The 22,535-nt window shown below is 43.6% G+C and overlaps 2 protein-coding genes across 4 annotated transcripts in view; one reads left to right on the forward strand and one right to left on the reverse strand.

Annotated features, from left to right (window-relative positions):
• Positions 1-21,330, forward strand: part of Glra1 (glycine receptor alpha 1) — a 101,254-nt gene extending 79,924 nt beyond the window's left edge. Inside the window, exon 9 of one of the 2 annotated variants that reach the window (XM_013078811.3) lies at positions 1-21,330. In XM_013078811.3, the coding sequence (XP_012934265.1) occupies positions 1-318 (318 nt within the window). In that variant the 3' untranslated portion in view covers positions 319-21,330. The other variant, XM_004836543.4, reaches the window with a different exon arrangement.
• The window catches only part of G3bp1 (G3BP stress granule assembly factor 1), a 26,056-nt gene continuing 24,067 nt past the window's right edge, over positions 20,547-22,535 (reverse strand). For both annotated transcript variants that reach the window (XM_004836545.4, XM_021240942.2), the window contains 2 exons: positions 22,100-22,209; positions 20,547-21,330 (listed from right to left, as the gene is read on the reverse strand). In XM_004836545.4, the coding sequence (XP_004836602.1) occupies positions 21,124-21,330; positions 22,100-22,209 (317 nt within the window). In that variant the 3' untranslated portion in view covers positions 20,547-21,123. The remainder of the gene's footprint in view (positions 21,331-22,099; positions 22,210-22,535) is intronic.

Consider the following 22,535-nt stretch of genomic DNA (forward strand, 5'->3'; position numbering starts at 1 on the left):
AGCCCCATGCTGACTCTGTTCCAGGAGGACGAGGCCGGCGAGGGCCGCTTCAACTTCTCGGCCTACGGCATGGGCCCCGCCTGCCTGCAGGCCAAGGACGGGCTGGCCGCGGCCAAGGGCGCCGGCAACAGCACCGCCGCCAACCCGCCGGCCGCGCCCTCCAAGTCGCCCGAGGAGATGCGCAAGCTCTTCATCCAGAGGGCCAAGAAGATCGACAAGGTCTCCCGCATCGGCTTCCCCATGGCCTTCCTCATCTTCAACATGTTCTACTGGATCATCTACAAGATCGTGCGCAGGGAGGACGTCCACAACCAGTGACCGGCGGCCGGGCGAAGGTGGGGTGCGCAGTGGGGACCGCGGCTCTGCGGTTCTCCTGCCGGGAAGGAAGGCGCAGTCTGCCCCAGAGCAGGAGGAAAGCAGTGTAATATATGATATATATTCATGCTTAATATTAATGCAAAGCCACCAGAACAAACAGATCTGTTCCTTAACCTATCAGCCTAGTAACTGCTTAAATCTTTCAAGTCACACAAGTGACGGACAGTTTTTCCCAGAGTGGAAAGTCACAAATAAGCTTGCTCCCGAGTGTGGCCCCCTTCACTCGCCCACCCCACCCCTGTCCTCACCCCCTCACCCCCTCACCCGGCCGGGTGGACACGCGCCAAAAAGCCATCCTGCCTCTGCTTCCAGCGTGCACAGGGGGAGAGGTGGAGAGACAGAGGACGCGAGTGGCGACAGGGATGGGACATTCCAGGGGCCCCGGGGATGAGCATCCAGTCAGTCAGCCTGACCTCAGGCCCCGGGTCTCAAGGCCAGGGTCACACGTGTCCCTCTGTGAGTCTTGTCGCTACTGTGTTCCAACACGAGCCCTTCACCACGACCCAGGAACGGCCGCCATGGCTTTCTCATTATATTGCCAATATGCAATCTTTTTTACGGTTAAAAAAGTAATAATCTCAAGAAATATGCGGGGCCGGGGATTTAGCTCAGTGGTTTCGCCACCTGCTGCGCAAGGGCAAGGACCTGAGTTCAATCCCCGGTACCAAAAAAAAAAAAAAGAAAAGAAATGGCATGCGGACAGACTGAGTGTAGACAGGAGTACTTTTTTCAAATGTCTATTTTTTGGAGAGTCCCTTCGGAATTGCAAGCAGGTGCATGTTGGAGAAAGGAGGGCCAGGGAGACGAATCGGTTTCTCTTCTAGTGCTTCTACAGTGCGAAGTTTTGAGAGGTGACAGGGGAGTGTCCGAGCTGCTGCAGGGCAGGCGTATATGGGTGGGAAGAGATGGTCCTGTTTAGAAAGTGTTCGTTATATTCTGACATTTCATATACCACAGATAATGCGAGACGTGTGAGGGATGACCCCATTCTATTTTTATAAGTCTATTTTTTTTCTTTTAGGTGCTCTGTTTAGCTTTAACATTTGGGAAAGGTAGTATTTCTCTTTCCTTTGATTCTGAAGTGCCAGAAGTATCCCAGGGTAGCGGGCACTGGAGAGAGGAAAGGCGAGGGGCTGCAGATGAATTGGGTCTGGGGAGCAGGGTGCTGCGGATGGACACGGATGGTCAGAGCCAGGCCAAGGTCCTCCGTCAGCTGCTGAGCCTGCGGCGTGGGCAGCATTTTCCCCGTGCTGCCACATGGCCGGAACACTGGGGTTCCGTTTCCTTCTTTGCACTTTAGTGTCTTGGCTTCGGATCAAAGTCATGGCCTGAATGTGAAGGACAGCCGACAATCAGTGTGCACCGAGACTGGAGGGTTCGCTTGTGTCACTGGGGCATCCCTAGCTTAGGGCAGGATGAGGAGGAGTGGTAGAAGAAATGGGACCCCGAAGCATAACTGCTCCCTCGCACACCTTTGCCTGGGGAGTTTTTTCCCCGTGCCCAAGGCACAATGGCCAGAGCCCATGCAGGTCCTAAAGAAAGCAAAAAGCCCAAGTGACTTGAGGCAAAGAAAATGCACTGTGCATCCAGAACAGAACTGGGCTTTGAGGCTTCCTTGTTTACTACTCCTTGCCTTCCTTTCTCTTGGTCTGCATAGACCAAAAAAGTGAACTGTATCCCAGTTTGGGATGAAGTGGGATATGCAGGCAGAGTCCCTTTGTTCTGAGAAATCTTGAGCAATGAAAGCCAAATAGGTAGAAGCCCCTCATGCAAAACTACCCTTTTTCACACTACAAATATGTGTCCACAGGAGGAAAAGTTAAAAAGAAAGACGAGGGCCGGGGATTTAGCTCAGTGGTGCCGCTGCCTGCCTCACAAGCGCAAAGTCCCGAGTTCGATTCCCGGCACCAAAAAAAAGAAAGAAAGAAAGACTTGAACAACTACTACCAATTCAGGATTGGACCATTAGTCATAGAACTGCTATAAGCACATTTCACGAGCACTACATTCACTTTAAGGGAGAGAAGAAACTTTGACTCTTAAGTGGTTCTGGAATCTTTGGAGAGGCCACTAGTCCCTTTCACTAGCACTTTACTCACTTATTTAGGTAAAAATTATTTTTAATCAAAAGTTAATATATCCCTTTTCCCTACCTTCATCATTACTGGTCTAAATTCAGAATGTCTAAAGTTTAGGTGAATCAAACAACAAAGGCAGTCGATCTCTATCAGAGACTAAAAAAAATACCCACTGTTCTAAGGCATTCCACATGCACTCAAACAAAAACATCCGCAGACTCCACACTGACTTGCATACAGGCAGCATGTGGAGTCCTCCTGAGACAGAACTCACTGGGCCATATTCCGGAGCCCTGGACTTCTGCTGCCATGCCACCATATTTAACCTGGGGCCCGCTGGGGACCACCGGGCAAGGCAGTGGCATCCAACTAGTGGTGGATCATCTCTTTGAGACACTGAAGTCTCTAGTATTAAGCTTTAGTTCTTTGGCTACACAGTGAGGAAAGTGCTAGGAAAAACTCCGTCCCAGCCTCCTCTAGCTGCTGCAGGAATCTGAGCTTAATCTGGCCTAGAGGAAGGAAATGCCTTCACACCACTAAAAAGTGAACGTCACTTCGATCTTCCCCTTCCACATGGATACATGGACGTAATATGTGTGCACAGAGTAGCTGAACCTGCACAATTTTTGTTTTCTTTCTTCTTTGGAAAACTTGCAAATTCTGTTTTCCTTTTATACCACTTTATCAAAGCTGAAGAGTAGTGAGGAAAGTTTAGCAATCATTATGACATCAAAAATACCTTGGGAATGGAAGCGTGCTCAAGGAGAAGACACTACCATCGACGGGTAATGCAGTAAGGACTTAGCAATAAATTACAAGAATTTCATCATTATAGAAAATCAAACCAGATTAATTTAGATCAAAATTGTTAGATGGCTCCCATGAACAGGGCCATACTTTCCTAACTTCTGTTCAGTTTGAGCCCCAGAGATACTATGCATGGGGATTACAGACACAGGGTGAAGAGCTAATGTGGGTGCAATCATGGGTTCAGTGTTTTGAGACCTTTGACATGTATGGCTGGCATTTATGTGTAGAGGAATTGGTGATGTCACCCAGCTCCAAAACTGCAGCTTCTCCCAGGAGCCAGATAGTAATACCAATGACTTCTCACCTGTTTCTTTACAATGTGTCTCGCCTGTTTCAAAAGCAGCCACAATAAATGGCTCAGCTCTACCACCCTCTGGCCCTTTCAAACAACCAAGAGCCCATTCTTGGCTAAGGCTTTATAGAGAATAAAGATGGGTAGGTGTGAACAGAAAGAAAAAAATGTCTGTCAGTATGTATGTGTGTGTATATATAATTGTTTGTTTGTTTGTTTTGAGGCAGGGTCTTGCTGTGCAGTTCAGCCTGGCCTCAAACTCATAGTGCTCCTCCTGTCTCAGCCTCTCGAGTGCTGGGACTGCAGGCATCCACTACCATGCCTGGCTTACGTGTAATATCTTGGATTTAATTCTATTTTCTGTTTCAGTCTAGAAAGATACAGGAGGGTTAATCATTTGGCCTAAATTATATCTTTTTCCAAGTTGTCAGTAAATAGGAAATGAGTCCCTTCCAGAAGCTGACCAATATTTTTATAGACCGTTTTTTTCATACTTGAGAGAAAAGCAACTATAAGAGATAGCTCCTGTCCTCCAATGTATGTATCTGTATGAGCATCATTTAAAAAGGCGTGGTGTTTTATGAGGGTGCAGGATATTGGATTGTGTCGAGCAGGCTGGTGCTCCAGCCGATCCGACCTGGTACGTCACTGCTAATAGGCTTTTGTTAAAGTGAGATTCCTTCCTTCACTGGGACACACTGAAACTGAAGTGGGTTATCCCTGTGTCTGCAGCACCTGCACCCTTCGGAGAGGAAGCTGGCAAGCAGAGGGCTTGGCCTGGTGGTGGTGCAGTCTGTATTAGCTTAAGGACCGGGGTCAGGATCTGAGTTTGCAGCCAGATCTTTCCCAGTGTGGTTGGAAGCCCAGTCCAGGGCAGTGGACAGCTCTCTGGGAGCTCTCCTGCTTACACAGCAGGCACTGCACACGCTACCCATGCTCCCCCCAGCCGTGAAGGGCCAGGCAAGACTGGGGCATGTCTGTGGGCTGGGTTTCCTGAGTAGCTAAGGGGCTCTGTGGGGCGGGAGAGGTCTGTTGAGGAAGGGTGAGTGGACCTCTACCCCGACGTACAGCATCTTTAGTTCACTAACCAGCCCGACCAATATTTCCCTAATCGGACAAGCAGGGAACGTATTCTTAAAGTATAATATAACTTCTTTTCTTCCACAAAGGCCATCAAAGAAATTTGAATTAAGAACCTTCCTATTTTCCTGCAGTTCTACAGAGCCAGAAATAAGAGCCTCTGATCAAAGGGAGGAATAAAGAAATATGCTTTGTTTTAATCAAGTTAGCTTGCTACTGAGAATGACTTGTATCTGTGTAAGGAAAAGCATATATGTTGGCAAGGCTTTGGTCTCAATGTACCTTGAAATCCCCGTGGATAGAGAGAACATGTAGGATGACATAGCTGTAGAAATAAAGAACATTGTGAAAATCCAGAAACGACACCCACCCCTATGTAGCCCGATGTTGAGAATGAAAGCAGTGACTTTTGTCTCACTGTCTCAGCTGAGGACCCCAGAATGTCGTGATGGACATGGTACCCTGCACACCCCTCCCAGGCCTGAGCAACTTAGACCCCTGAGGGCCCATACAAGACTCACGCTAAATACTAACACTTCCCCTTTGCCCATGTATTATCCCACTGCTTCCTAAGGAAGCTCAAGCTGTGGAGACAGCTGTGTCAGGGTAGGTTCGATCATACATGGGTGTTACTCTGTGCTGTCTTGATGGACTTGTGTGGTTATTTAAACCAAAGGTTAAGGTGCTTTATCATTCTTTGGAACAGCAAAATGAGTTGCAAAGTAGAGATTATTTGCCCAGTGTTCTTAGGATCATTAATACCTCTCCAGGAAACATCACAGCCATTGCTTCTCCCTATTTTGCTTTCCCCCTGCTTCTCTCATGGCCTCCTCCGTCGGCATTTCCCATTTCATCAGTGTGCGCATCTTATTTTGTGAAACCGAACTCTGCCCAAAGATGCTCATTTATTTCTGAGGGAGGTAGGAGGAGACTAGAACAGACCTCATAGCTGCTGTCTGCTTTGCCTCAAGGCTGTGATTTCTCTTACTCCTCTTTCCCTATGTGTTTTGAAGGTTCATTCCTGTGGGAAATTTCCATTGGAACACGGGATAGAGAAGTCAGAGCATGCAGAATGGTGAGCCAAAAATATACCCTTTCGAGGACATAGTGATAAAAGTTATGTTCTATATAAGGCCATTAGCCAGCTGCATACAGATACGTACCAGGTAACGAACTGGGCAAGAAAGGCGTCTGTTGCTGTTTGTAGACTCCAAGCATGGCTGGCCTCTGGTTCCCACAACTAGCCCACTCCATAGCTCCTGGTGGTACCTCGTTAGTGTCCTACAGCTTTTCAGGTCCAATTGTTTCCTTACGCAGCTATACCATGGAAACCCAGTACCCTATTTAAATACACCTGCCTTGTGAAGCAGACAGGTCAGTAGGAGGCAGAAGATCCCTGTTCTGACACCACTTCAAGCTCAGGGTGCAAATACGGTACAGGTGAGCGGTTCTCTTGGCTGGCTCCTCTCCTAAGGAGGGACTTGCAAGAGATCTCTCAAAGCCAAACTCTGGGTAGTTTGATATGTTGAAGATAAGAAAGCAGGGTACACATTGTGTTCTAAAAGGTTTTCTCATTCTTCATTTTACTCCTGGGCTTGGAGCCCCATCCCTAGGGAAGGAATCAGATTTTAAAAAGAGGAGAGTGAGTCCTGGCCCTCCCACGTCAGTCTTAATCTTTTTCCATGAAAGCTGAGGTATTTTGCAGCACTGGTAGACCTGCCTCTAAGACGCACTTCTCCCCTGAGAATCCCATCACACCTCAGGACCACCTTTCGGCCTCGTATTTCAGCATGCACGTCCTACAAAGGCTGTGACCCATATCCCACTGTGGTTGTTTGAATCCAGAGGCCCTGGGAGAATCAGAGAAACGTATCTGGCAGAACTTGGGAAATATCCCTCGGGAAATAACTAGGATGAGCCCAGTCCTCTCCCTGCCTGGTCCCCCATCCCCACCCCCCAGTGTCACCCTAACAGGAAGCTTCCGGCAAGATGTAAGAATCTTGTATCCATGAATGCCCCTGCGTGTCCATTCCTGTTAGTCAAGCCGCAGTACCAGAAAAAGCGAGCCCCCCGCCACCCCGTATCCCTGGGACAATTGTCTGCATCCACACCATCAGTGAAGCTACGCTCCTGCAGAGAAGAAACATGGTAACCGAGGTGGTTGGAGGTGAGCCAGCTCCCTCCATCACCCCAGCCAGAAGCCCACCCTGGGAATGATGCTTCTGCACGTGCTTCCACTTTCCCAGAGCTGTGACAAACATTGCTCCCAGACAGCACTCTTCCTGCCTGTCCCATAGGGACGCCTGTGTGCTCTGCATCAGTGGGATCTCTTCACATGTTTATACTGGGACAATAGGATAAATGGTCTTCATTCTTCCTTCATCTGGCCCTGGAATTAATGAGAATATTGCAGGTTGAAACATTTTTTTCATTCTCATGTTTAAAATGAATTAAAAGATCATTTTCAACCTCTCATAAGTGGATAAAATCGAAATCCTATTTGAAACCACCCCGTCCCCCATTCCCATAGAGCTACTTCCTTCTTGACCCTTGAAAGATTCAGATAACTGATATTAAATGCCTTCAGGATGGGTAGGTGTGTGATAAAGCAGTGAAGTGCAACTGGATAATCTAGGAGGTAGCTATGGAGGCAGTCACAGTAAAACTTCCATATCTTCCTTTCTGTAAACAATAGTGTAGACTTAGTTGATCTAGAGAATCTTTTCTAGTCTACTCCAGTTTCTTTTAGCTGCAGAAAAAAACCAGAGGACTTCCGCCAGACTCTGAGAGCTCCCGCCCTTGATCCTAAGCTCTCCACTTTCCTTTCTCCAAACCCATCTGCAGGTTTTCTAAGGCGGTGGAAAGGATGGTAGCTTCCCACTTGCAGGCTACGATGTGGCTGCTTATAGGCACACTGCCCTGTGCAGGACTTAGCACTTCTGCCGCTTCCTCCGGGGATGCTACCCACGTCACAGGTGTGTTGTGTGTCACTCCCTATGACATGAGTAGTGTGAACTGTAAAGCTTTCTTCTGTTACCTCTCTCTGAGGTTCAAATCCCCTCTCCCTCCCTGAAGAGCTCATCAGAGCTTTCTTCCAGGATCCAGGCCTCCTCCCTAACCCACCTGCCTTTCAGAGTGGCCAGCTGGGTGACATTTCCTCGCTGCTGAATTGCTCTGTGCTTGCCTCAGACCTGGTGCACGTACTAAAACCTAAATCCTAGCCCTCGTTCAACTTATCAAACTGACACCCCTTTTCCCATGGATGTCATGGGAGGATCAGCCAAGCAGAAGGCACATTAAGCTCTGCAAACAGAGTGGCTGTCACCACAAGGAGGCTGGTGGCAGAGTGAATAACCAACCCCTGGACTCCACGGTCACGCTGGTACTGAGCAGCAACTGTACGGCACTCTGTGTAATTCAACCCCAATGGCCCTGACCTCACTGTCCGTTTTATAAATGAGCAAACACTGGCTCAGAAAGTTTGTGGTAACAAGTTCAAGTCAAAGCCTTGCCAACAAAATTGGGCATCATTCTAGACACTGGGGAGCTGAGTTTTAAAAAGCTGGCATAATGACCTTATTTCATCTATGTCCTTTTAACCTTCAATGAATTATTTCACCCTCTGTGGTCTTAGTCACCCATCTATGAAAGCCCCATCTTCCCAAGTTGTTGTGAGTATCTAATCAAGGATAAAAACTGGGGCTGGAGGGGCCAGGGATTTAGCTCAGTGGTTCCGGTGCCTGCCTCGCAAGTGCAAGGTCCCAAGTTCGATCCCCAGTACCACAAAACAAACAAAATAAAAAATAAAAACTAGGATTTAAAAAAAAAAAAAAAAGGTTAAAAACCTACTAATCCAGTCTGTGATGCTCAAAAGATTTGAAGTTGATATTGGGCCACTTTCTGGCTATAAATTGTGAAACAGAAGAGTCAGGAGTAAGAACCAGGCAGGTGGGACTAGATAGCATCTGGAGGGTCCTGAGAACACCTGTCTCCTGTGTTACCACGCAAAAGATAACTGTGCCTGGAAAGGCTTGGATTTGGCTGGAGTCAGGTGGAGATTAGACCTTCTCTGGAAGCCTTCTCCAAGTCTAGAATCCCTGTAGCCATTCACTGAAGATAAAGACCCTACTACAAATCCTGCTGGGCACAGGACCTGAAGAGGAGTGCTGTCCCTAGTACAGAACGTGAGACAGTGAAGCGAGATGTGAGGGCTATCAGCACTGACGGGGGGGAAGATGTGGGAACAAGAGAGGGAGGCAGAGACCGAGTTCAGAGGGAGCAAGTCGAGTCTCACAGGGACAACCCAGGGTTCTCGGAGAACAGGTCATTCAAGCTCAAATTCTAAACAACAAATTACTTTCCATAGCAGCAGCTTACTATTTGGATATAACTGTGGTCTCACTCACCTTTAGCTTAACTCCTGGTGGGCAGTGTCCTAGCCACTTCTGCCAAGTAGGTGTTCAAGTAAAAAGGGACTTTTCTCTTCGTACACAATACCAGTGAAACAGCACTGAAAGCGGTGGCCTAACCAACGTTCCAGGAAAGGAGGGTATAGGGGACAGGAAAGGGGACGTTACCAGAACCCCTGCTGTGGGCCCTGGTCTCCTGTGAGCCAGGACAACGCAAGGCGAATTAGAGAATAAAAACAGGAAGTGAGACTTAGCGAAAAGGCTGGGTCTTGGGCCTGATCAGTGCTGCTCTAGACAGAAGACAAGGGAGCACTATTTATTGGGTTCATGGGGAGTATCAGATGACTCAGAGGGCAGCGATGATCCTAAATTGACAAGGATCTTATAATCGGAGGAAGTATCAGATGACTTGGAAGCGGTAAACCTATGACAATGAGGATCTTATGCTGATGAGGATTTTAGTCAGGAGCTTATGTTGATTGGAGCTTATGATCAGGATGGTAAAATGAGCAAAACATACTTACAACAGTAGCTGGGATGAGTTAAGCTGATAAGGAGTTTGTCCCTCCCCAGGTGAAACTTTCTTTTTGTATTACTACTTCTCAAAGAACCAGGATGTCTTCAGCTGATACAATGTTGCCCTTGAGCATCACAGCATCACCGACTATTGAGGCCTCAGCTGTGACCAGAGGTACATGGAGTTCTTTCTGCTTGCCATAGCCGGCTGCAGGCAAAACCAGCCCTCATACAGCCCTAATCATAATTTGTGAAATGATTTTTTCCCCAAAATTATGTAGAATAGCTCCCTACAGGAGGTGTGTCTTTAAAGGCTCTTTACTCCCATCCACGCTCGAGGAAGAAAGTGGAGAAATGGACTTACAGGGGAAAGATGTGAACAAAATCCTCCCGATCACCATGGCCCACCCCCTAAAACTTCAGATGTTCCTGCATTTCTCCCTGCCCTGTTCTGGGTGTCACTGTCTGCTAAGCAAATTGATGTGCACAGACTGGCAGTCCACATCACGGGACAAGGCCTCTGCTGCTGTGCTTTTTCACCACTTGGCCTCACGTCAGCTGAACCCAGAAATGTGGTCTTTAGCCAGACAGGCCCAAAGTGACGGCAGTGACGCTGGCCTCGTGCAAGCTCCTGTGGGGGCCAGCACAGCACTCCTGTGCAGTGATAGGTGACAGCAGTCAAGTGAGCCCAGACTCCAGTGACTCCAGCTCTGTTCAGTGTCTCCAAGTAACTGCTAGGGGACTCTGAATGATTCTTTCAAAACGTCAGTGTAGAGAAAGCAACCTACCCTTTCACAATGTGAGTTACAACAGGTGCAGGGATATCCCAAAAGTTAGTGCATGTCATAGCCAGGGCTGAAATATATTTAATCATATGAAATATTATAAAAACATTTCCAGTTTTTCTCATTTTTTTCACCTTACACCTGTCATCCTTCCACCTGCAATGTACTTAATCTTTAAGTCACTATACCATGAAGGCAGGGTATCTGAAAAGATACAACTTTTCCCCGCGATACAGAGGGGATTATAACTACCAACTAACTACTAACATGGGATGCAGGAAGTGAGAGGAAAGAAGTGCCCATGGCGAGGTCAGAAAGTAGGATGCTGCAGTAACTTAAAGAACAGGTAACTTCTGACAGCTGGGAACAGGGAATTAATTCTGGGAGGAAATGACAGCATGAACAAAACATGGAGGTAAATAAAGGGCACATACTAGGCATAGTGATTAAACATGTAGCTGAAGTACAATGATTGGAAGATGTTTAGAAAGATTTAGAATTCAACACAACATGCTTAAATGAAGACTAAAGGGTCAGTGCTTTGAATAATCAGGGCACTGCTCAAAGGCAAGTCAAGAGCGCTCCTTCATGAACACAGCAGCCCATTCGATCTTCTTTCTGGGCCTTTCCTAACTATTGCAGGGTGGAGACACCTCTATGCAGTTCAGACTCACTGGACTTACTTTGGAAAAACTTACCTTTTCCTTTATCTCAAAAGTATACATGGTAGCCACTAGAGATTCACTTCCTCAAGGCCATCAGTTAAACCCATCAAGTACATAGATTTAGTTTGTGTCAAATAGGCACAGAAAGGGGGCGGGCTATGGTAGTCGTGGACACTAAGCTCACTATTCTACTTAATTCTGAAAGATATTCCTAGTGTTGTTACTTTTTTTATCAAGTCCATACTTAGTACAATGAAGGTTTTCCTAAAAGGGAGCTTGTGGGCCGAACATTACCTTTTGTTGATCTGAGATCTGGCCCATTCAGGGTGTGTGGCTGTAGACAACCTTTTGTTGATCTAATTAAAATGTTACACAGAGCAGACCTGGAGGAAAAGTATAGTCTAGCATGTCCTTTAACCCTGATTTTAAAAAAAAATCTAAAATTACTTCTCCCAACCTACACAGCATCTCTCTATATGTCATATATATATGAAGAGAAAAAATAAGCACTTAAGTGTAACTGACTTTTATCAAGTCATTGCTGGTAAAAGTATGAAGTTTCTCCCATAAGTCACCTTCCTTCAGTAAAATTAGAATATTTTGGGGAAAGGTATTTCCTACCCTAGCAAATAAGATTGCCCAGATTTTTTAGAAGAGTGGTGCTTACATATCAAGTAAACAGTTTGGTGAACTCAACCTTTTCCACTTTAGACATGTTCTACCTCATCTAACGTGTATCATCCACGGCACGCCAGTGTAGCCTGAATGATGGCAAAGCAAAAGCCATGAGGCATTTCAGAGCATTTTAAATTCATACTACTTCGTATTGTAATGGTTTGATCTGTCAATACTTAAGCCAATATAGTATTTTCAACACCAACAGGTTAAAATGAGATAAGTGAATTAAATTCCAAAGGCCCCATCCTGCTACTTTGTATACTGGATAAAATGCCTACTTTGTGTTGATTCTTGTGCATATTAGACAAACAACGTAGTGCATTTTTCTCTAAAAAGTATTTTAAAGTTAGCCTCATTCTACTTTCAAAAACCAGACCAGGGACTTCAGTGGTCTCTACGTGAAAAACTGGACAAAACAGATGTCGCCAGCTGTTACAAACTTGAAATGGGCACAGTCAATCACAAAGTGACCCAACACAAACATTCTTAGTACTTTTAAGCCACCTGGCACTGACCAACGGTATTCTCATTGTCTGGCCCAACATCACGACAGAGCCGTTGGCTGAAGTTACTATAACCAGAGCATATGCAATCACCGCAGTGCAGGCAACCAGTGTCATCTGAAGGGAAGAGTGGTTTGTGACTGGAATGCTGTGACTGCTCATTTTGTACACACTCAAACTACAGTGCTTCCAAATCAATTTAAGTTAAATTAAAATACGTTGATCTAAAGCATTCCAAAGGGAGCTCTAACAATGTACAAAATTGCTCAAAGTCAGCCACTGGGGGAATTATTTACATCCTTTATCTTGGATTCAGGAACTTTTCATTTCGATGCAGGGGGCATTTGCTAATCTAAGATGAGCCAGTTTCTGCAACCAGTGTGCAATCTCTCCCCCAAACCTTGCCAAAGCAAATGACTTCTGCATAACCAGAAGTCATCTCCAAAGGACTTGCCCTTCATGTGTTCCCCACTTCAACCACTTAGGTATTTGCACAAAATTACCCTGTCTTAAAAGTTCACTGGTTTGATATTTCAGCAGAAGGCAAATCCCAGGTGATTCTCCAACTGCACGTCACCTCTCCCCTTTTCTCCCAAAAAGGGTAGCTGCCAACTTAAAACGTGTCAAGATACACAAAGGGTAAGACAGTAACTTCCAACAGCTAGGCACTGCTTCCTGAACTCTAAGGCTTTGGTTCAAATTAGTATACTCCCCCATGAAGTCATTGTAACCCCACACAACAGAAGGGTATACTGGGTAATGATTCAGGTCAGAATGCCAGGATGGCTGGCAAGCGTCACAGCTAAGACACCTACAAGTTATGATTCCGTTGATTTCAAATACTTTGGGGAGATGCAAGAAATACGGTTGCCCTTTGCTACAGCATGTCTGACCACCCGTAACAGAAGAGGTTAGTGATTCCTACTTCCACAGGAGACCAGAAGAGTCCCAAGCCAACATAGCAACTCCAGACAGCTAGCCAAAGAATAGGTTTCTAAGTCGTAGCCAGGGGGCACCTTAATTAACTTGCCTGGTAAATTGGGTTAGAATTACAAAGTTCATCCTTTTCCCAGAAGAAAATGTCTTTTATATGGAAATTTCTTTGTACATATGTATAAACTTGGGTATGGCCTTAATGCTGCAGTTAAGGATTTGTTTGGCTATCACCTTAAGCAGCGTGTTAAGCAATCGCTTCCTTAATGTAACATTTTTACTTCTTACTGGACACTCAACCTTGAACAACCAATTTCCTTTGCCCTACTATTCCTTGTTGCATGAAGTCATAAAAGTTATAGCAGTTATTTTTTGGCTTGTAAAAAAAACCTATTTCTGCCGTTTGAAGATGGAATGTAAAATTTCTGTGATACATGTATATAAAAGTATATTTATTGAACCATCCACACACCCATATCCATGCAAATTCCAATGGAGAAAATTAAAACTTTCTGAAATTTTCTGTGGTTAACTCATTACTATGTAGCCTTCTATGTGAAAGAAACCTATGTATAACCTGAAAAAGTCTCAATTTTGACCAGTTTTTAAGTTGAGAAATGAGAATTCACTTGTTCATTCAAGAAATATTTATTGGTAGGCGCTATGGGGGATAACAAAGGGGGTTTAACACACAGATCCTGCCCATAAAGAGCTTACAGTCTACTAGGGGGGATAAGACACACAGTGGGCTACACCATCAGGTAGGTATACGTTTCCAGTGAGATGAATCTAACAGTGTAGAAAACAAGCTGGAGTAAGAGGTACTGTGAAGCTGAGAAGCTGTTCAAATTAGGTAAGGAGGAAAGAGAAGTGAAAGCCTGTTGAGGTAAAATGACAAGACGCCGGAAACAGTGCAGTGACAAAACGGGAAGCAGACGACTGCACTAGTTGCATGGGTGACATCAGGAACTGAAAGAGCAGTGGGAGCAACAAGGTTATGAAAATCACTCTGCATCAAGGTGCTCGGGACATGCTAGATACAACAGAAACGCTAATCACCCAGGCCAGGGATGGAAGAACTGAGGAACAGCCAGTGACTCTGTCCCCTTCTGGCCCACTCCCTAAAACGTCCCAATGATTTCCTCCACTGAAATGTCATAGGGCCTCCAGGATTTACTGAACTCAAAACCTCCTCCAGGTATACTCCCCATGTGAGAAAACAGAAAACTTCACTATTTAACTCAGCTCCCATGGAGGGACTCCAGGATAGTAGTATATTCCGACAAATACAGGGCCTAACCCCCCCAGTCCTTGTTCTCCAAGAAATGAGTCTAACAAAGCAGTGAAACAGATAATATAATTCGAACTCTAGGCTATGAGAAGGGTATAAAGTGCTCCAGGAACACACAGCTTAAATTATGAAAGTCAGGACAGAACCTCAAACAGGAGGGACAAGATGGAAGTAGATAAGAATGAGTTTGCTCAAGTTCTGAACACATTACTCCCCAAAAGGGATTCCCTATCCCTGTTGCAAATCTTAAGGTAAAAACAGCTCTTCTCGATCTTTTAAAAAATGACGTGGGAAAAAAAATAATGACGTGGATGATGAAGAGACTGGGAAGCAGGGTATAGACACAAGTATATCTTCAGGAAGAGAAGGAAGGCACTTGAATCCATGGACTCGGTGAGGGCAGCCTACCAGTGAGGGACCACTACTCGGTGAGGGACCACCAGTGGCTGAGCATGCTGGAGCATCATTTCCATGAAGATCAAGAGAAACACCTGGAAAGGAATACTAGGACCTGCATACATACACGGCGCTGCCAGGCACTAAAAAAGGTACACGTCTAAGACCCAATTGCTGCCCCCTAGGAGCTTACAGTTATAACAAGGTGGAAAAGCACCACAATGTACAGAACACAAAATGCTGCAGGATTCAGGAGATTACAGCTGAGTTTCAGCTATTAAACATCAGGATACCCGATAGCCTTCTGAGAGCTAGTAGTAAACCCTTCTGAGGGGAGCACAAGTTAATGTCCTTAGACAACAAGCCCTGATAGAGCTGGGCATTAAGACAGCCCTAAGAACACAGAGAAAACCTGGGTATGAAAACAGAATTAAAGGGCCTAGGACTTAGCTCAGTGGCACTGTGCCTGCCTTGGAGGCACCAGGTCCTGAGTTCAATCCCCAATACCAAAAAAAGAAAAAAGAAAACAATTACAGAATGAACTGGATAAACATTAAAATGTGATGCCTTCCCTTCTCTCCCCACATCCTGATCTGTAGCAGCTCTGGCCTTCTACAGGGAACCTAGCCTGCTGGTCCCTGAAGATTCTCCAACTTTCTTCTATGTGCAGTTCTGGGACTCTGAGCCATTCATTTATCTCCTGTAAAATGAAGGTGTTACACAAGCCACCTCTTAATGCCTTCCAGCATTAGCAATCTATGACTGAAAAGTTCGAGGAGTCTCTCCCATCCATTGTGGTAATCAGAAAGGGAAGGAAATCTTTAAGGAAATACTCAGATTCTCAAAAATATAATTTTTCCATATAAATCACAAACTCCTATTTTCTCAGCTAAATTCTACCTCTACCTCCAATCTTTTAACATGTTAACATCTACCTATATATGAATTTATTTTTAAAATTTTCTATAGCTACTCAAGTTAATGTGCACCAAATGTTAAGGGTCCTTGCTTCTTGCTTCTTGGATGTGATGTCGCCATCAAAAAGGACAGAATCAGTGTATATGCAATCTTTGTAACAAAAATTTAAAAGGTAAACAGATCCAAAAGTCAAACAGGTGACATCAAAGCTTGGAGAGAACCAGTAACCAAAGTAGCTTTAATTATAACATTAGCTAAAATTGTTTCTATCCATGTTAAACATGATATAATCATCCTTGTAATTACTATCAAAAATATAGGCAATGCCCCATAGGTGGTGCTTTTTTTTTTAATAGCAAAACATTTACTGGTACATTTTAGTCATACATAATGGTAACACACATCAAAGGGAATTTGCACCTGTACATTAGGTGGCTTCTTGAAAATTCCTTATTTAAGTATTTCAATCAGGAATGTTTGGCAAACATTTTTAATTGACTTTGGGGGGGCGGGGGAGCCCCTAAGTCACACTGCAGCACATCCCTTACAAATCTGGGATGTATTTCAAAGTATTAAACATGTATGGATTTCTGTAGCTGGCCAAATCATATGGCTTATAAGGAGTTTCATTGGAACCGTTTCCCACTATTATTCTTACTCACGGGGACCTTAAAAAAAGCTACAAAATTCAAGTCAGAAAGTGGACAGGAAAAAGACTGTCCCAAGTTTTCAAAACAAGCCATATTAACCTTGAAAAATGAACCTCAATTCCATCAAAACTGAAACCACATAAGGGGTTTAAGTGACTTCTAGTGAGGTTTACTCACCCAGGCCATGTTTTGTGGCTACTGTATCATGAAATCATGAGCATTACGCTGAGCAACGTATCCACTAAGAATAGGAAAAGAAATGTTTCTCTCTCATGTGCTGCCATTTCTCCTTTATTATCAAGAGTTCACGACCTACCCATGGTCCCATAACCTCAACATTACAGTGAACAAATATAAACCCCAAAGGCATTTTTTGAAGAAACCCAAAGGTTTCTTAAAACCAGAACTCTTTATTTAACTTAGTTGTCATCTAATATCACATGGCCATTGGTGCACCAGCAGCTCTCCCCTACCAAAATCCCACACGAGACATTGCCTAGATGATTCTAAACCACTGTGCAAAGTTCCCTGTCCACTGCCTACTTTCGGTACATTTGGCAGTCAGCTAAAACCCCATATTCAAATAAATATTGACATTCCTTCTTTATAAGGTTAAAAACTGCTAACTAAAGTCAACAGTTATTTCACGTGCATGCAATTCTGCAGAGATTCTTTTAAGTAGCACAAAAAAAAAAATCAGGAGATATGACAAATGAAACTATTTACTTAAAGAACTAATTCACTCAGCATAGACCACAGTCTACAAATCTGAACTTCATAGACAGAGATTCTATTTTAACTGCTTTCTATAAAGTGCAACCCTTTCCACTAAATCACTAATTTCTACAAGGGTTTTTCCAATAAGAAAGTTTGTACAGAAAAGTATCAGGGGATGGCAGTTATTGAGTATAAAACATAACTTTAAACTCACCTGAATTATGTTATAATAAAAATACCGTAATCACCCACATCCAAATTTTAAATTTGTACTAAATGTACATCAGACATCAGATCAAGAAAACAATTTTAAGAACAAATCACTGTTATCACACAGGTTTTACAAGCATCAAAAGAGACCTACAGTGAAATACAACCTTACTTGCTCTCAAGAAAAGAACAGCAATGCTGAACTTGTTCTGAGTATCTTCCACACTAAGGTCTCTCAGCAGTAACTTTATTATAGGAATCCTACTGAAGCCAGGCATAGTGATGCACACTTGTAATCCCAGCGCTTGGCTGAGGCAGGAGAGGCAGGAGAGGCAGGAGGCTGAAGCCAGCATGTGCTATATAGAGAGACCTGGTCTGAAGGGGGGGAAAAAAGGAAGAGCTTACACACTACATAGGTCATCCAAATGTAAAAAGGTAGACACTGTGCTTCTGAAGAAAAAGCAATGATTCTGAAGGACAATTTGTTCCTTGCTATATGGATGACTTCAAGGCCTGGTCATTTAACTGTGCTGATGCCATTTCTTCCATCTGTTATTTTAGGGACAATGTCATACAATCCACAAGGTAGGCATGAGAATGGCTTTCTATAGTGCAACTAAACTAATGCTGTGGCAGTAACTGACTTATCCTAAATAAGGTAATTATTTTTGCATTATCCTTTTCACTGCTCCTAAGCAAGGGCTCAGAGTCAACCTCACACTGAAAGCAAAAATATTTTAGGCCAAGATCTATTTATTTTCTTTTTTTTTTTTCCTTTTTTTTGGGTACCGGGGATCAAACTTGGGACCTTGCGCTTTCAAGGCAGGTAGTGAAACCATTGAGCTAAAACCCTGGCCCCAAGATCTATTTATTTTCAATAGGTCTTAAAAGGCTGAGATCCAGTGAACCAAACTAAGCTATCTAGTTAAAATACTCATGGGTCAAGGGCCTTAAGCTCAGTAGCAAAGAACTACTACAATGCTACAGATGAACACCTTGAACATCTGCACTGTAAAATCTAAAAACATCGATGTGATGACCTTGTTGATTACAGAAAACGTCACCCAACTCACTTGGCCTCCACCGCTCAGCTGTGTGCATGCAGCCCTCCCCTAAGCTCTCCTCCTTACCCTATATGCAACAATGTAAACAAGGGTACTAGGATTTAGTAGTGACCATCAAGTTAAATCCCATTTCTCAGGCCCAGTGCTATTCAAAACCACACAACCAAACCAATTCTAAGGACTTGAAGTTACTGAGGAAATGAGTTTCTGAGATGACGCAGTGATTCCCTGCAGTGAGTTACAGGAGCGTCCAGCAGACTGCTACACCTCTCTACATTTAAACATCCACACACACAGGCACGCACACTTGCAATTTGGTACAAATAACAGGAAGGGAGATTTCCTTAGAGAAGATGTTACAGTAATTCCTAAGAGACTCACACTCCCTAACTATCAGAGGCCCAGTAAGGACCATGAGCCTCCCTTCAGTCACCTCCCTCATCCCACCGTACCACTTGACCACGGAGCACAGACCACAGGAGTCCAGTGTCCAAGGGGGCAGGGCTTCGTTTGGCCCCACCCAGCGAATGTCAGAAGTGGTGCTGTACCCCACAGGCCCTCCGAATCTCAAACTTCCAACATCACATCTTGTTAGTGCCCTTAAACCTCTCATTAGGATACATTTCTTTTTTAAATAAACTGAGAAAAAAAGTCAACTGAGTATTTAATTGAGAAAAATTATTTCTAGGTTATCTATAATTTATGACCTGGAAGTTTTTTTTGAAAAGTAACCCAGAGCCGGGTATAGTGACGGTGGTGGCACCCATGTAATCCCAGCACTCTGGGAGGCTGAGGCAGGAAGATCAAGTTCAAGCCCAGCCTGAGCAACTAAGCCACTTAGCAAGAGCCTGCCTCAAAATATAAAATAAAAATGACTGAGGAAATAGCTGGGTCTGATCACTAGAATTAAAACACACACACACACACACACACACACACACACACACACACAGTTCAGGCTAACATTTCTCGCTTCACCACAAGCTTAATGTAAGCTACAGAGATACAAACTGAAATCCTTCTAATTAACACTGGCCTAGGCCAAATGAAGTGGTCACCGAGTTACTTAAACTGACCCAAAACACAGCCGTGTGACTTAAGTTTTCTTTATGTGAAGGAGACGCTACCAATATTTACATATTTAAGGTACTGGGACCAAACTGGTAACGTTACACATCATTTAGTTTTAGGTGATCCTTTCATAGCAAGTCTACAGTTACTAACAGCAAAATAAAAAATTTCTATTTCTATTCACATGCTATCCTCAAATGACAGCTCTAAAGTTGAACACTGTTAATAAGAAAATAAGTTAAATTCGACCAACCTGGTTGCCCTTAGATTAGTAATGGCAAGCTGTCACACAAAGGCTTGTTTCACACATGTAAATAAAACCTTCACTCACCTCACACACAGCACTCAACAAATAACATAACTTTGTAAAATGAGTATTATTATAGTCTATATTGCCAGATTAAATTTTCTTCCAGAAATATTTTAATAAAAATTGGCCATTTCAAGAAACACCCACTGCATGCCCATCAATAAGAGAATCATAACAAAATGGGAAATTTACCACATGACTATGATTTAAAGAAAAGAAACTGCAGACACTTGAGCACACTGGTGAAGTCCACTATTAAAGTCACAATTCTTTCTCTTTTTTATGATTAGGAATCTGATTAGATACCAAAATAAAACCTAATACAAATGCTCAGCTATTTAGGTCAAAGAACCTCTACAGAAGCATCTGTCCTCAAAGGCATTCTCCAGTTTGAGACTCAATTTAGGGTAAGGTGTAATGAATGTTAACAGAAGTCATACACGGTGAAGAGAGAGGGAGTCTACAATTCCTCACATTCTCTGAACATAAAAACAAATCTAGATTTTTTTTTTTTAATTTTTCTTTAAATAATTGCCAAGAGTGGAATCAAAGATAAATAGAAGGCACAACAGTTTTGCTCTGGTTGTTATTCAGATTTAGGGGTTTGTATTTTTTTTTTTCTTTTCTTTTTTTTTTTAAACAAATACAAATGAAAAACTCTACAAAAAAATCTAACAGTTCAGGAAAAACCTATCAATTGCATTCTAGACATTCAAAACCTATCTTACAATTTAAATTTTAATGGTAAAAACAGGTTTTAGAACTGTTTTGTGATCGATATCAAAAGAAAAGTTCTATTAACACCTTTTATTCAGTTTTTAACCATATCAGTGAGAATCAAGTTTTTCAAATTTTCCGTATGACCATTTTTCCACATCAGAAGGTAGCCGTGACTCTCAAAGAAGACACAATTTGGATTTCTCCTATCTCCAAAATGTTTATCAAACCCTGTACTTCACAGGCTTTTGAAACACGTAAAAAATAAGTAAGAAATATTCCAATGAATGAAACATACCAAATGTCAGTAATAAGTGACACATTCCTTTGGGGAAATGGCTGTTTAAAAAAAAAAAATCCAGTCTATATATGCAAAGTAAGCAAGGAAATTCAGTCTTTTTTCTTCTTCTTCTTTAAAAATCCGTTACTCCTAAAACATCGTTCCACAAAATGGGAAGTAAAAGACTGAAAGGCCAAGAGAAGGGGAAAGGGAGGGAGCACACACCATTAACACAAAAAGTAAAATTGTACAAACTGAAGCAGTTTATAAACAGACTGGGGTCATACTCCAAGACACCGAAGGATGGCTGAAGAATTCACCATTCTGCAGGAGCTGGGGTTACAGGCTTGGCGAGGGTGAGTGGGAAGCAATTCACTGCCTCGGAGCAATTCCCCTTCCTACTCCAAACCCCGGCTTCTGCACCATTCCTCCGCGGGGAGGGCCTCTCATGCCGCCGCCCAGCCCACCTCGAGGGCCCCCAGGTCCCCGCAGACGGTTATCGCGACGGTCCCCTTCCCTGGCAGCGCGAGTCTTCTTCTCTTCCACATTCAGACGGACTTCACCTCTGAACATGATGGGCTGAAAGAACCAAGGTGGCCACACTTACTCCGCATGCACGGAGGAGCAGCACCTTTTAAATCAGGTAACTTCCCACAGTTCTTCTTTTGAGCTCAGAAAACTATTTTTCCCATTAACAAAACACATGGGAATATGATCCGGTATGAAGGCTAGTTCAAAAGAGCTGACTTAAACAGTACCACAGCAGTTAAGTACCTTTTATTGTACTTAAGAACTGCCACTTTCTCCATGGATTTAGAGGCTTCAGGTAAAACATCACATAATATGGAAAGATGACACATTATATATTTATATAAAATATGTACGCATAACATGGTGTTGATGTTATTACAATGATGTAAATAAAACTTAAAGAGTTGCAAATGAAGAGCCAGGCAGGTTAAGGTACCTGTCTCATGGCTCACACTAGTGAAGAGGATGCAAAGCAAGTCCTCTTGACTGGGTGCTTAAAACCACTACGCTACATGGGGGCATGTCACACACCATGGTCATCAGGGTTATGTAACCTATTTCTGTACTCACAAAAATATTACTGAAGGGAGTACAGCAGACCTCTATCAGTACAGAGAAATGAAGAAAAGCCACGATACATGTGAAGTTCCTGAAAGCACAAAGGAGCGATCAGAGAGTACAACTCCCAGGTAGGTCTTTTAACACCGATGGCTAAGCATATTGAAATCAATTACATTTTAACTCTAAGACACAGCTATGAAGATGTTCTACAGAACCAGAAGGGAAGGAGGGAAGGGGATAAAGAGAAACTGCTTACCCTGTTGCTCAGGACCTTCTGCACAGGCTCAGAATCATCAAACACAACAAAACCAAAATTGGGTAATTTCCCACCACTGTTGATGCGCAGCTCCACCACATTTCCATAATCTGCAAGCAAAACCGACTCAGATAAATTAGCAGAAAGCTTCCCTTGAAATATCAGATGTCCACTGTCCGGTAAGGCAACCACTAGATCCATGTGGCTGAGCCCTTGAACTGTAAGCTAGTCCACAATGAGATGCAGCATGAGTAAAATATGCAAAAAAGAGTTCAAAGACTTTGCATTTTTAATAAATAACTATCCCTTACTGAAAATGCAGAGATCAGAACTATTTTCAGGTTTTGGATTATTTTGTATTTTGGAACATTTGCTCATGTACATACTGAGACATCTTAGGGATGAGATCGAAGCCTGAATATGAAACTCACTTCTG

This window comes from Heterocephalus glaber, unplaced genomic scaffold, assembly GCF_053883595.1.
Source record: "Heterocephalus glaber isolate CG9 unplaced genomic scaffold, H.glaber_assembly_v1.0 deba00001606, whole genome shotgun sequence".
NCBI classification, from domain to species: domain Eukaryota; kingdom Metazoa; phylum Chordata; class Mammalia; order Rodentia; family Bathyergidae; genus Heterocephalus; species Heterocephalus glaber.